The sequence below is a fragment of the Monodelphis domestica genome, chromosome 1 (assembly GCF_027887165.1).
Source record: "Monodelphis domestica isolate mMonDom1 chromosome 1, mMonDom1.pri, whole genome shotgun sequence".
Lineage (NCBI taxonomy): Eukaryota > Metazoa > Chordata > Mammalia > Didelphimorphia > Didelphidae > Monodelphis > Monodelphis domestica.
In genome coordinates this window covers 586,333,014-586,346,161 of record NC_077227.1, presented here as the reverse complement: position 1 = coordinate 586,346,161, position 13,148 = coordinate 586,333,014, and the positions used below count along the sequence as shown (strand labels likewise).

The 13,148-nt window shown below is 42.0% G+C and overlaps 1 protein-coding gene across 11 annotated transcripts in view; it reads left to right on the top strand.

Annotated features, from left to right (window-relative positions):
- The window catches only part of ANK1 (ankyrin 1), a 349,200-nt gene that overhangs the window by 268,910 nt on the left and 67,142 nt on the right, over positions 1-13,148 (top strand). For all 11 annotated transcript variants that reach the window (XM_056813585.1, XM_056813579.1, XM_056813576.1 and 8 more), the window contains 4 exons: positions 4,730-4,927; positions 8,094-8,192; positions 9,878-9,976; positions 11,747-11,845. In XM_056813585.1, the coding sequence (XP_056669563.1) occupies positions 4,730-4,927; positions 8,094-8,192; positions 9,878-9,976; positions 11,747-11,845 (495 nt within the window). The remainder of the gene's footprint in view (positions 1-4,729; positions 4,928-8,093; positions 8,193-9,877; positions 9,977-11,746; positions 11,846-13,148) is intronic.

The window sequence follows — 13,148 nt, the reverse complement described above, 5'->3', positions numbered from 1 at the left end:
TTATTTCTTAGATGCACTCAGTGTGTTTGTTAGTCAAAGGCATATAGACACCTAAAATTAATCCATTGTAAATAAAGTAAAGGATTTTAAAAAACATGTAATTTGGAATAATTATTGCCCCCTAAATGTATCTGTTTTGCAGAGATAGAGACTGGACCTGTTATTTCATTGATATTGTTGTTCAGTCATTTTCAATTCTTCATGTCCTCATTTGGGGTTTTCTTGGCAAAGATACTAGGTGGTTTGCCATTTCCTTCTCTAGCTCATTTCACAGATGAGGAAGCTAAGGCAAAAAAGATTAAGTGACTTTCCCAGGGTCCCACAGCTAATAAGTATCTGAGAGCAGATTTGAACTTGGGAAGATGAGTCTTGCTCTAGGTTCACTGCTATCCACTGGACCACCTAGCTACCCTTGTTGTAAGTACCCTTCTTAAGTAAGGAAACTTCTGCCAATGCAAGTTGGCAATTTCTTTTCAATTTCTCTTCAACAAGTCTTAGAGAACTGCCTAGTGCTGTGTTGGTGAGCCTATGGAATACATGCCAGGGGGAGCTGCTCCCCTCTTCCTCTCCACCATGCTTGAGGACATTTCTCACTTCACCTGCCCCTCTGCCCAGCAGCCCAATAGGAGCGCTTCCTCCCTCCCCTGTCTGGGGTAAAAGGGTGGCTCACATGTAGGATGAGGGAGTAGTTTTGGACACTCAGTCTCTAAAAGGTTCACCATCACTGGTCTAGTACATCGACAAGTTGAGTAGTTCGCTGCGTCTCCAACCCATGTCCTCTTGACTTGAAGACTGGCTCACTACCCACTATTCCATGCTGCCTTTATGAATCTGGTACATTATTTATTTGTTGGTTTTCCTTAAAATGAAATAAATTCTTGTATCTTATGCAACACATGAATTTTCTTTCTGTAACACACTCAACGGAGAAGTCTTGGTGTAGTACAGAGAATATAGAGTTTGAAGACAGGAAGATGGATACCTTTGACCTGGACAAATCACTTAATCTCTAGGTTCCTCAGACAGATTAAGGAGTTTTGAGACTATTCCACACAAAGGCTGCTTGAAGAAACTTGAGTTAATTAGTATAAAGAAAGTAAGACTTGGGAAGATTTGGTAGCTGCCTTCAAGGATTTAAAAGAAAGGCTATTATGTTCTTCTGAGCCATAAAAAGCCATTAGGTGGCAACTGCAGGGTCAGGTTTTGGCTTGCTCTAAAAAAAGACTTCTAACAATGGCAGTGAAACAAGAGCGGAATAGGCTAGTATCAGGAGGTAGTGAGCTCCTCATTGCTGAAGATGCTCAGTCCTTTGTGGAGGATATTGTAGGGGGGATTCCTGCTTCAGAGAGGAGTTTGGCTACATTACTTTGGAGATTCCTTCCATCTCTGAGATTATATAACCCTATGAAATAACTGATCTACTCAACTTTTCGCAATTATTTCTCTTTATTTCTTCAAACTGTTACTTTCACTAATGAAAGTAAATGGGGCAGTTAGGTGGCTCAGTGGATAGAGAGTTGGATCTAGAAACAGGAGGTCTTGGGTTCAATTCAGGCCTCAGACATTCCCTAGGTATGTGACCCTGGGCAAGGCACTTAGCCCCCATTGACTAGTCCTTACTGTTCTACCTTGGCTTGTATTACATTAGTAGAAGTATTAATGTCCAGAGGAAGTGAAATAGGCATACTAAACTCTGGTCAGAACTCCTGGATAACATCTAATAGATGCTTGTTGTCAGTATTGTATTCAGTTCTCAGCATCATATTGTAGGAAGAATATGATGAGGATGGGAAGGGACCTGGGAAACATGCTCTAGAGGAGATGGGTTGAAAGAACTGGAAAAGGCTAGATATGGACTGAAAAAGAAGACTCGGGGAAAACAAGATAACTGTCTTCAAATATTTAAAGGGTTGTCATATAAAAGAATGAGTAGATTAGTTCTGCTTGGTCCCAGAAAACTGATGAGTTGAAATTAGCAGGGAGAAAAATCTCAGTTGAACATAATTAGAACTTTTCAATAATAAGAGCTGTCTGTGTAATTATAATGACCGAGCTTCTTCCTGAAGAAGAGATAAGAAAATGCACCACCCTCCCTTCTTTGCAGATGTGGGAAACGATCAGACTGAATTTGGTTTAGCTGAACTTTCTTTTTCTCGTCTTTTTTTTTTTTTGTAACTAGGTGAGGATATGTTAGGAAAGAAATGTGACCAAGAATGGTATCTATAATATTTTTTAATGACAAAAATTGTCAAAGATGTCATGGATTGATTTCATTGCAAGTAGAATTGTTTCATTCTTTGTAATGAGCTTCCCAACACTGAAGGTACTTAAATAGTGATTGGATAACCACTTAGGAATGATTCGTATTTTTAGAACACACTTTAAGGTGTGCAAAGCACTTTTAGTCACAACAATTCTATGAAGTAGATAGCATACTTACTATTTTGTGAGGGAGAAAAGGAAGACTCAGGAGAATAATTGACTCCATGGTCCAAGATTCAAATCCAAGTCTTTGGACTCTAAGTCCATATTCTTTCCATCGCACCATCCTGACACTTATCAGGAATGTCACTGAATGCTATTTTTTCAGATTCAGGTTGGATTAGATGGCCCCTCAGGGCCCTCTCAACCTAAAAATCCCATAATCCTGTGATCAGAGAGATTCCACTTAGTTCCGGAGACAAGACTCGTCACAAGAAACACTTGTTAGAACAATATTAAATAGTAAATAGTGTAATGCTAGATTATGGGGTATGGACTCATCTGCTTAGAGAACCGATCAATCCATTGGTCTGCTAGCACATGGACCCAATCGACAACTTGCCCTCTCCAAGGTAGATGTAGCCAGCTCCTCCAAATCGAATGCCAGCTCTCCATACTGTCCCTTGCCATGGACGTACTACTTGTTTTGGTTTCTTTAATTGAATATCTGTCATTCAGCCCTGAAGTTTCCCCTCTAAGTCCCATTCTCTCTCTAGACCCCTGACCCTGCTGTGGCTTCCAGCCATAGACCCAATCTTGCCATTCGTAACATTCAGACCCCATGAAAAGTGATTTACTCTCGCCTCCAAAAATAAAAAAGTGGGCCCCTTCCCCTCCCACTTATATAAAAGAAACAGGAGCCAGTTTCATGATATTTAAAGAGCACAAACGCAACACAGATGGGTTTTTGTTTCCATGGTAAAAAAAAAACACTTTACAAAGTCATGTCTGACAATTTTGTAGAATTTCATATGCAAATTTGTGTGCACCACAAAATAGCTTTTAACCCCCCCCCCAACAACTTACGAATCCAGTGTTAATGTTGATTAAAATGCCTGTGGATTTTGCTCCTGTGCATTTCTTTCTATGTGTTTCTTCAGAGGAAGAAGTGAATATGTGTGTAAAAAGTAGTGGGGGGCGGTGGGGGGCCGATGGATGGCTCAGTAGATTGAGAACCAGAGACAGAAGATCCCAGGGTCAAATCTACTCTCAGACACTTCTCAGCTGTGTGACCCTGGGCAAGTCACTTGACCCCCATTGCCTAGCCCTTACCACTCTTCTGCCTTGGAACCAATACACAGTATTGATTCTAAGACTAAAGGTAAAGGCTTAAAAAAAAGTACTTGGGGAGCAGTGATTAGTACTGTACCTGGTACATAGTAGGTGCCTAATAAAAGCTAATTGACTGACAGTCTTCCATCCTGGTCCTTGTCCTCTTCATTGTCTTTTCAATGGAAAATCTTACAATTGTCTTAAATTCTCTCTTCAGTGTTGCTTTCCAGTAAAGTTCTTTTTTTTTACCCAGAGTGTGCTACATACAGCTTAAACCATGAGAAGTGATTGCTAAGTTTCAGGCAAAGGTATGGGACAACTAGGTAGTACAGTGGACAGAACACTGGGCCTGGAGATTGGGAAGATTTGAGTTCAAATCTGGCCTCACACTGGCTGTGTGACCCTGGGCAAGTCCCTTTTTTTAAACCCTTACCTTCTGCCTTAGTATCAGTTCTAAGACAGAAAAGCAGCAAGGGCTAGGAAATCCAGGCCTTAAATTACTTGCCCAACTCCAGACCTAGTGCTTTCTGCATTGTGCTAACTGCCCTTCTGGGCAAGTTACTTAACCCTGTTTGCCTCAGTTTCCTCATTCAAAAATTGAACTGGAGAAGAAAAGGACAAGACAGGATCTTTGGGAAGAAAACCCCAAATGGGGTCACAGTCAGACATGACTGAACAACAAAGAGGCAAAGACTACAAATCAAGGTTTCATTTACTGGTTTTTTTTAATTGCCAACACTTAATAAAGTGAAGGAGAAAATGCTAAGATGACTCAGTGAATCAAGAACCAAGCTTTGCGATGGGAGATCCTGGGTTCAAATTTGGTCTCAGACCTTGGGCAAGTCACTTAACCCCAGGTACTTAGCTCTTACTACTCTTCTGCTTTGTAGTAGAAATGATACTAAAGATAGTAAAAGACAATTAGTAAAGATAAAAAGATAGCAATTAAAAAAATTTTTAAATTAAACTCTTATTTTCTGTCTTAATAACAATTCTTAAGGCTAGACAAATGGGATTAAGTGATTAGGAAGTATCTAAGGCCAAATTTGAACCCAGGTCCTCCCAACTCCAAGACTGGCACTCTAAGCTCTATACCACCTATGGATAGTCTCTTTGGAAGAGCTGCCATGTAAGGAGCCACTTTGCATGTCCCATTGCTTCTAGGAGACTTATCTAGGTCTCTTTTCTTTTCCAGAATGGCTATACCCCTCTACACATAGCAGCCAAACAGAACCAGATGGAGCTTGCCAGCAACCTGCTACAATATGGGGGGTCTGCAAATGCTGAGTCCGTACAAGGTGTGACGCCCCTTCACCTTGCGGCCCAAGAGGGTCATGCAGAAATGGTCGCTCTGCTACTATCAAAACAAGCCAACGGCAACCTCGGGAACAAGGTAACTTCTGGAGTTCCTAGCATTCTTGGGTACTGCCCTGCAGTGCCAGGGATCGGGCCTGGTGACCAGGTTAGTTAACGGTGGAGATTGCCAGAGGAGACCTGGGCATCTCTAGCTTAGTTGCCTAGATTCTGAGCAATAGGGTGAAGACTCACAGTTAACTCAAGTCACACAAAGCTGAATATTCATTTGCTTGTGGGGAAACCAAGCAGTCTGGTGGAAGCTGTGAGGATATGGCTTTTCTTCGTGCCATCTTTGGAATGCCTAAGAAGGGAACAAAATGTAAGGGTCATTGAGTCTTCCTAATCACCAGAGTCCCATTGACTCTTGTTGCCATGGGCTGAAAAGCTCTTTTTCTGGGAAAGAACAGAACCACTGACGGTAATAAGGGAGTCAGCACATTAGGTTTATTGGATTTAACAGTAGCCCTATGACAGCTGCATTTGTGTTGGTGTCTGGGTTCCTCTGTTGGGTTATTTTGCCGCAATTTCACCCAGGAGTTAATAACGGTGATGGCAGACCTTAGCTACTGCAAAACATTAACTGACCCACACCATAGCCCCCTGAGGCAGATTAGTGGTGTTGCTCTCATAACCTCTGCATTTATTTGCAACATCCACTCCAGTCAAATCCTTTGAACTTGAAGGAAATACTCACCCTTACCTTATATGATGAGAGGATCATAGAATTTAGCCATGGAAGAGAATCCAGAGATGATCCAGTCACCACATCTTACAGAGGAGGATACTGAGGCACACTAAGGTTTTTTGCCAAAGATCAGACAGGTAGTGAGTAGGCCAGTTGGTATTTGAACCCAGATGTTCTGACTAATCAGGGACTGGTTAGAGATTGATCTGCTGGAGGAAAGTACCAAAAGGTGATGGAGAGAAAACTAGAGTGGATCCCAGCTAGCCTCCTCCTCTTTCTCTTGTGGTTGGTGGTGGTTGTCCTTTGTACTTGACAAGAACCAAAATGGTATCTCTATGTCAAGATTAATGTATGGTACAGCATGTCCAACTGCGATTGATCCAACCAACATGAGCTCTGAAGACTCCACTGGTGGTCAGGCACAAATAGCTGTATACACATTTGGGATGGAAATGTCTCAACTTGCACTTCTCGCATTTCTATTGAGTTTCTGTAATCTGCTTTGCTAGTAGCTCTTGTGTTATGGGAAAGGCTGAAGATCTACTTAAACTACAGATAAAAAGGATGTGGACAAATGACCTTGAGATTATAAGCTCCTCCATTAGATTCCTTGAAGGCAGAGACTGTCTTTTGCCTCTTTATTGTACCCACAACACTTAGCATGGTGCCTGGCACATAGTAGGTGCTTATTAAATATTTGCTGATTGGTTGAATAAGTTAACAGGACCCTTAGAGCCCTATCACTGAATAAGAGTCCTCTTTTTAACATATCCAACAAGAGGTCCTCCATCTTTTGCTTGAGAGACAGAGCCCACTATCTCCTGACGAGTTTTATTGTCATAGTTTTTCCTTACATGCAGCCTAAATCTATCTCCACACTTGGTGTGAGGATCAAATATTTTGCAAATCTTAAAGCACTATATAAATGCTCTTGTAATTATCTGGTAGCATTAATACTTTTTAAAAATGTGAAGTCTACAAAAGGGGGAAAAATAGAGATTTTACTGTCAAATGAACAGCCCCAGACCATGAAACTCTTATCGTATATTTGGAACCAGTTCATTAAATAGCCTAGAGTCAGAGACTTAACTAGGAAGGATGAAGGTCAATAGCCTGGACAGAGGGAAGAAGGGGGGGAGTGGATTCAGAAAACAGGGAATGCATGAGGCAAGCATGGTAGCAGAATATAATCGTAATACAGCAATCCAATTATCCAAATGTCAGCAGGAATTCTTTCTTTGCCCAAAAGCTTGGATTGGTTAGTAATTTCTGACCCAGTGTCACATAGCTAGTAAGTGTTTGAGGTTGGATCTGAACTCAAGTCTTCCTGACTCCAGGCTCAGTGCTCTGTGCATGGTGGCACCATCTTGGTGCCTACCTAACATTTAATTAGCCCTTGATATTTTCAAATTACTTTCACATTCCTAGAGTCATTTCATTCCCATAAGAACTCTGTGGAGAATGCAGGGCAAGTACTCTCTCCTCCATTTTTCAAATGAGAAAACTTAGCTCCAGAAAGTGAAAGAACTGTCCCAAGGGCATTAAGAGTCAGGTCTCCCAGGACTTTCTCCAGTAGAAGATCTGAGTGCAAATTTGGTGTCAGACACTTACTAGTTGTGTGACTATGTGCAAGTTACTTAGCCTCTGTTTGCTTCAGTTTCCTCAACTGCAAAATGTGACACCTGCCTCTTAAGAATGTTTTGAAGATCAAATGAGATCATTGTAAAACACTTAGCACAGTGCCTAGCATACAGTGGGTGCTTTTAAAATATTATTTATTATTATTCATCCAGCCTTAGACACTTACTAGCTGTGTGTCTCTAGGTAGTTCATTTAATTGTTGTCTGCCTCAATTTCCCCATGTGTAAAATAGGGATAATAATGGCACTTATTTCTCAGGGCTATTGTGAGGATTAAATGAGATGATAATTATTAAGTGCTAAGCACATAGTGGATGCGATAAAATGTTAGCTATTATTATTATTTTAAAAATCCCTTCCCTTCTGTCTTAGAATCAATATTGTGCATTGGTTCCAAGGCAAAAGAGTGGTAAGGGCTAGGCAATGGGGGTCAAGTGACTTGTCCAGGGTCATACTGGAGGAAATGTCTGAGGACCAATTTGAACCTAGGATCTCCTATCTCTTGGTCCTACTCTTAATCCACCGAGCCACTCAGCAGCCCCTAGCTATTATTATTAATACTCTAACCCCACACACTTACTAGCTGTGTGTGTCTCTGGACCAGTCACTTAACTGTTGTCTCCCTCAAGATCCCTGTCTATAAAATGGGAATGATAAGAGCATTTACCTCTAGATTTTTATGAAGTTCAAATGAGTATGTATTTAAAATTGTTTTGCAGATCATAAAGTACCATATAAATGTTATGATTATGAATCTTTTTTCCACCACCCAATATTGAACTAGAGCTTCAAGCCATAGATTAAGCTCAATGGATTTGACCTTGGTGCTTAGGCTGGTCTCACCCGTTTTGTTGTGTTGTTATTGTTTTTCTTTGCAGAGTGGCCTCACTCCTCTCCATCTGGTGGCTCAAGAGGGCCATGTTGCAGTAGCAGATGTGCTCGTCAAACAGGGGGTCACAGTGGATGCCACCACCCGGGTAAAGCAGGGCTCCTGTTTCAGTCGATGAATTGCTGTAGAGTGTTCCCCCTCTGCTCCCACTGCCCCGCCTTCCCTCCCCCATTCACACACACACATACACACACACACACACACACACACACACACACACACGCTTTTTCTCTCACACACACACTCTAACACATGCACTCTCACTTTCTCTGTCTCTCCCTCTCCTTCTCTCTCTCTCTCTCTCTCTCTCTCTCTCTCTCTCTCTCTCTCTCTCTCTCCTCTTTCTCCTCTCTCTCTCCCTCCCTCTCTCTCTCTCTCTCTCTCTCTCTCACACACACACACACACACACACACACACATCCATTGTCTTTTTCCCTCTTGTGGCATCCCTTTGGTCACTGTCATCAAACTTAAGTGGCTTCTTCCATAGAACTCTGGGATCCCTTCATGCAAACAGGGACCTTGGGGGAAAGTTGCTGGGATTGAGATGTGTTGCAGTCAGGCCACACTTGGTTTCTCTTTTCACTTTAGATTCTTTTCACAGGGCTCGGACTCCAAACATCCCTAGGGAAGGTGATCTGTGAACTGATGAGAATAGAACAAATTGCCACAAACACTTTAAACTTTGTCAAATTGATTTCTTTATGACAAGTGATTTGCTAAGGATGCTAGTATATCCATTTTACAGACGAGAAGCGAGGCTTAGAAAGGCAAAGTAACTTGTTGCAGGAAATGAAGCAGTGCTATTTTGGATTTATTTCTGAGTCCCAGACCAGTGCCTTTCCTACTGTATAGCAATGCACAAGTTTGAAATCTCATAAAATATCAAAAAACATCCCTCTCAGGGGTTACTTAAATATGTATCCATTTTCACTGTACAGATCACAACTTATCTATGATTTGGAAATAATAATAGCTAGCATTTATATGATGTCTTAATTTCCAAAAGAGGTGTATACACATTATTTCATTTGAGCCTCACAACAACCTTGTAAGGAAAGTACTATTATTATCCCCATTCTGCAGATGAGGAAACTGAGGCTGGGAGAAATTGAATGACCCTTGATTGGGGTCACACAGCTAGTAGGTATCTAAAGTAGGATTTGAATTCAGATCTTCCTGACTCCTAGTCCAGCACTCAGATCCCCTGCTCAACCTTGCTGCCCACCATTTATAGTTATCTCCAACTCAGATAAGTTATGCCTTGCCCATAGTCATACAGCTCATATTAGAGGCAGGATAAGAACTCGGGCCCTCTTGACCCTTTCCAGCACTTTCTGTCATGCTGCACATTTCTTACACTTTTAACATTAAACACCATTAAAACCATGTTGATTGCCACAATGAAAAGGAGGCTAAAAAATCCCCTAAAGTCCCTGTGCAAACATTTATTAGAACTAAAGTAATCTTTAGTTCCTCATGTGATTCTCACAACTCCCCTGGGAGGTAGAAGGTCCAAGTATCATCATTCCCAGTTTACAGATGAGAATACTATGGCTGAGGGAGGTGAAATGAGTTGCTCACAATATAACAGCTATTAAGTATGAGTCTCCTGAGTCCCAACACAGGACTCTTTCTACCACATGAGCAATGGTCACTAGAGGCAATGAGTGGCATTCTTTGTATTCCTATGCTTTGTAGTTTGTAGATGCTCAAAAATATTCACTGAATTGAATCAAATTGAATTAATTCATCTTTACTCTTTTCCTCTAGATGGGCTATACCCCATTACACGTGGCCAGCCATTATGGAAACATCAAGCTGGTAAAGTTCCTGCTCCAACACCAAGCCGACGTTAATGCAAAGACCAAGGTATGGGAGAGGGTCTTGGTTACCATCCCCATACAGATGACTCCCAGATATATATAGCTAACCCTCATCTCACTTCTGGGCTCCAAGTCTACATCTTCATCTTTATATCCCAAAGGCATTTCCAATGAAACATGTCCAGAACTGAACTCATCATTTCCTCTATCATTCCCCACCCCAAATCCCTATTTCTGATTCAGAAACCACATTCTTCCAGTTCTTCAGACAGTCATCTTTGACTTTTCTTTCCTCATTTCCCATTCCTTAAATCCGTGTTAGCAAACATATGGCACACGTGCCAGAGGGGGCTGCACCCCTTCCCCTTTCCATGTGCCTGAGGACATTTCTCACATGACCTGCCCCCCTCTCTCCCCATCACCACCCCTCTGCCCAGCAGCCCAATGGGAGCATTTCCTACTTCCTTCCTCCCCTGTCTGGGGTAAGGAGGGGAGCAGCTCACATGAGGCTGTAGTTTGGGCACTCAGTCTCTAAAAGGTTTGCCATCACTGCCTTAAATCCAATCAACTGACAAGTTCTGTACCTCCAGGAAATATCTTCCATCCATTCCCTTCTCTCCACTCACTCAGCCATTATCCCCATTCAAGTCCTCTCCACCTGGAATTCCTAATCATTTCCCCTGATTCATCTGTCCTGCCTCTAATCCACCCTTCACTCAGTAACCGAAATAATCTCCCTAAAACACAATCAATGTCACTTCCTCATTCAGAAACTTTCAATGTCTCTCTGTTGCCTCTAGGATAAAATATAGGATCTGTAGATAGATATTTAAAGCACTCTACAGTCTGACTTCCATCTTCCTTTTCAATTTATTTCCCATTGTTCTTCTTTACAAACTCCACATTCCATCCAAATTAAGCTACTAGCAGCTACCTATACTCAGTATGTTATTTTCTTCCTCTATATATCTTCACATCCCTGGAAAACATTCCTTCTTCTTTTCCACCTTTCAGAATCCTTCATTTCCTTCAAGGCTCCTCCTCTGGGATGCCATCCCCTAAGCTCTCTCACCCTCAGCTAAAAGTGTTCTCTCCTTTCTCAGATTTTTCTAGAACATTTACTCTCTACCTCTCTCTTTCCTCCATCAATCCTTATCTTGAATCACACTTGAATTTTTCTACATGTCACTTCCTCCCAAGGGGAATATAAACTCATTAAGAATAAGAATTCTCCCATTGCCCAATACAGTACTCTGTACATAGTAGACACTTTAAAAAATCCTTTACTTACTAATATCTCTAAGGCAAAGGAGAAGGGGCTAGGCAAATGGGTTAAGTGACTTGCTCAGGGTCACACAGCTAGTAAGTGTCTCAGGCCACATTTGAATCCAAGTCCTCCCAACTTGAGACTGGGCTTTCCATCCACTGGGCTGTCTGGCTGCCCCTCATAGTAGGCACTTTTATTAAATGTTTGTTGGACTGAATTGGGATGCCTCTGACCCAGTTCTAATACTATTCCATGCTAACTGCAAAGTTGTGATGTGGCCAGAAGAAATCCTGAACATGTGTGGCTTCCCTCCTACTGGGAAGGACCTGAAAAGTAAGTTTGGGATGCAAAAATAACCTGGAGGGAAGTCTTTTCCACTTATAATCTTTTTACATATATTTATAATTTTTTGACTAAGATGAATTTCCATGGAATAATGAATGAAGCAGAGCCCCATCCCGTCCCCCTCCCCAGTATTCGAGGCTTCTTTCTCCACCAAATAGCCTAATAACACATCTTAACAGAATCCCCCCCCGCCTTCCATTGCAGCTAGGATACACTCCATTGCATCAGGCAGCTCAGCAAGGACATACAGACATCGTGACCCTACTGCTGAAGAATGGTGCTTCCCCCAACGAAGTCAGCTCGGTGAGTACCTTGTGCCTCAACTTACTTAGACAATTGCCATCTACAGCCACCTTTATCAGAATTCTTTCATCCCCAGAGGTTCTCTCAGTTGGTATAAGTTGACTTTGTGATCCTCAGGGCATCTGGGTAGCACATTCCTGCCTTTCTCCTGCCACTCCATTGCCTCTCCTCTTTTGGGTCTCTATGAATATAGTTATATGGAAGGAATTAAGAAGAAAAAAATAAACTGATGTCCCCCTCCTTTTACTTCCTCCCATCTTGTTTTCCCTATCCCATGAGTTCAAATCTGTGACTCCCCTCCTCTATCCACCCTGGCCCCCCAGAACACTTATATAGTGTTTGTTTGAGGTTCATTCCACAGTAACAGACAAGGTATTTAATTGTACATACAGACGTTTTCTGGGTATGGTCTTGGTAAATTTTATTTATTTGTTTTGGGGAGATGTTGGGGGGATTGTTTTATTTTATTTTTGTTTTGTTTTTAAATTAAAAAAAAAATCTCTGTCACTGGGAAAAAAATACAGAGCAAGGCCTGGAGTCAGGAGTACCTGGGTTCAAATCTGATCTCAGATACTTCCTAGCTGTATGACCCTGGGCAAGTTGCTTAATCTCAATTGCCTAGCCCTCACTGATCTTCTGTTTTAGAACTGATACTAAAGAGAAGGTAAGGGCTTTAAAAAATCGTAATTCTCTGTCTCGAAGATCTTTTAAAACAACAACAAACCCTTACCTTCCATCTTACTGTGGATTGGTTCCAAGATTTGCCCAGGTCTTGGATCTCTCCATCCACTGAGCCACCCAGATGTCCCCTTGAACATCTTTGCAATCTATCCTTTTGGCTGAGATAGTTTTACTGCTCTAAAACCTCAGCTAAGTACAATATTCAGGAAAATCAGGGGGTTCGTGGTGGCCTCATCCTTAACAGCAGTTACTCAGAGAGTTTTGTCAAAGAATTAGTGAGCAGGAGAGCAGAAAGCAATTGGACATTAATTATAGCACACTCTAACTCATCCAAGTACGGGCCTGTCCGGGACAATTTTCAATAAGGAAAGCCGTACCGGGTTTATCACCTGGACCTCAGATATGAGGGTCTTTAGGCTATACAGCAGGAGGAAGAGGTTAGCCATGGCGCGGCTGCGGAGAGAGAGGCCCGCCTCGGATTCGGCTTTCCGAGTTCTGATGGCCTTGCCCTGAACTCTTCCTAATGAGCACCAGTGATACCTGGGGCGCAGGTGTCTTCCCATCGGGGTGGCTCCTGAGGGAGTCGAAAATCTGGGATTTTCAGCTCATTAAGAGCAGACAT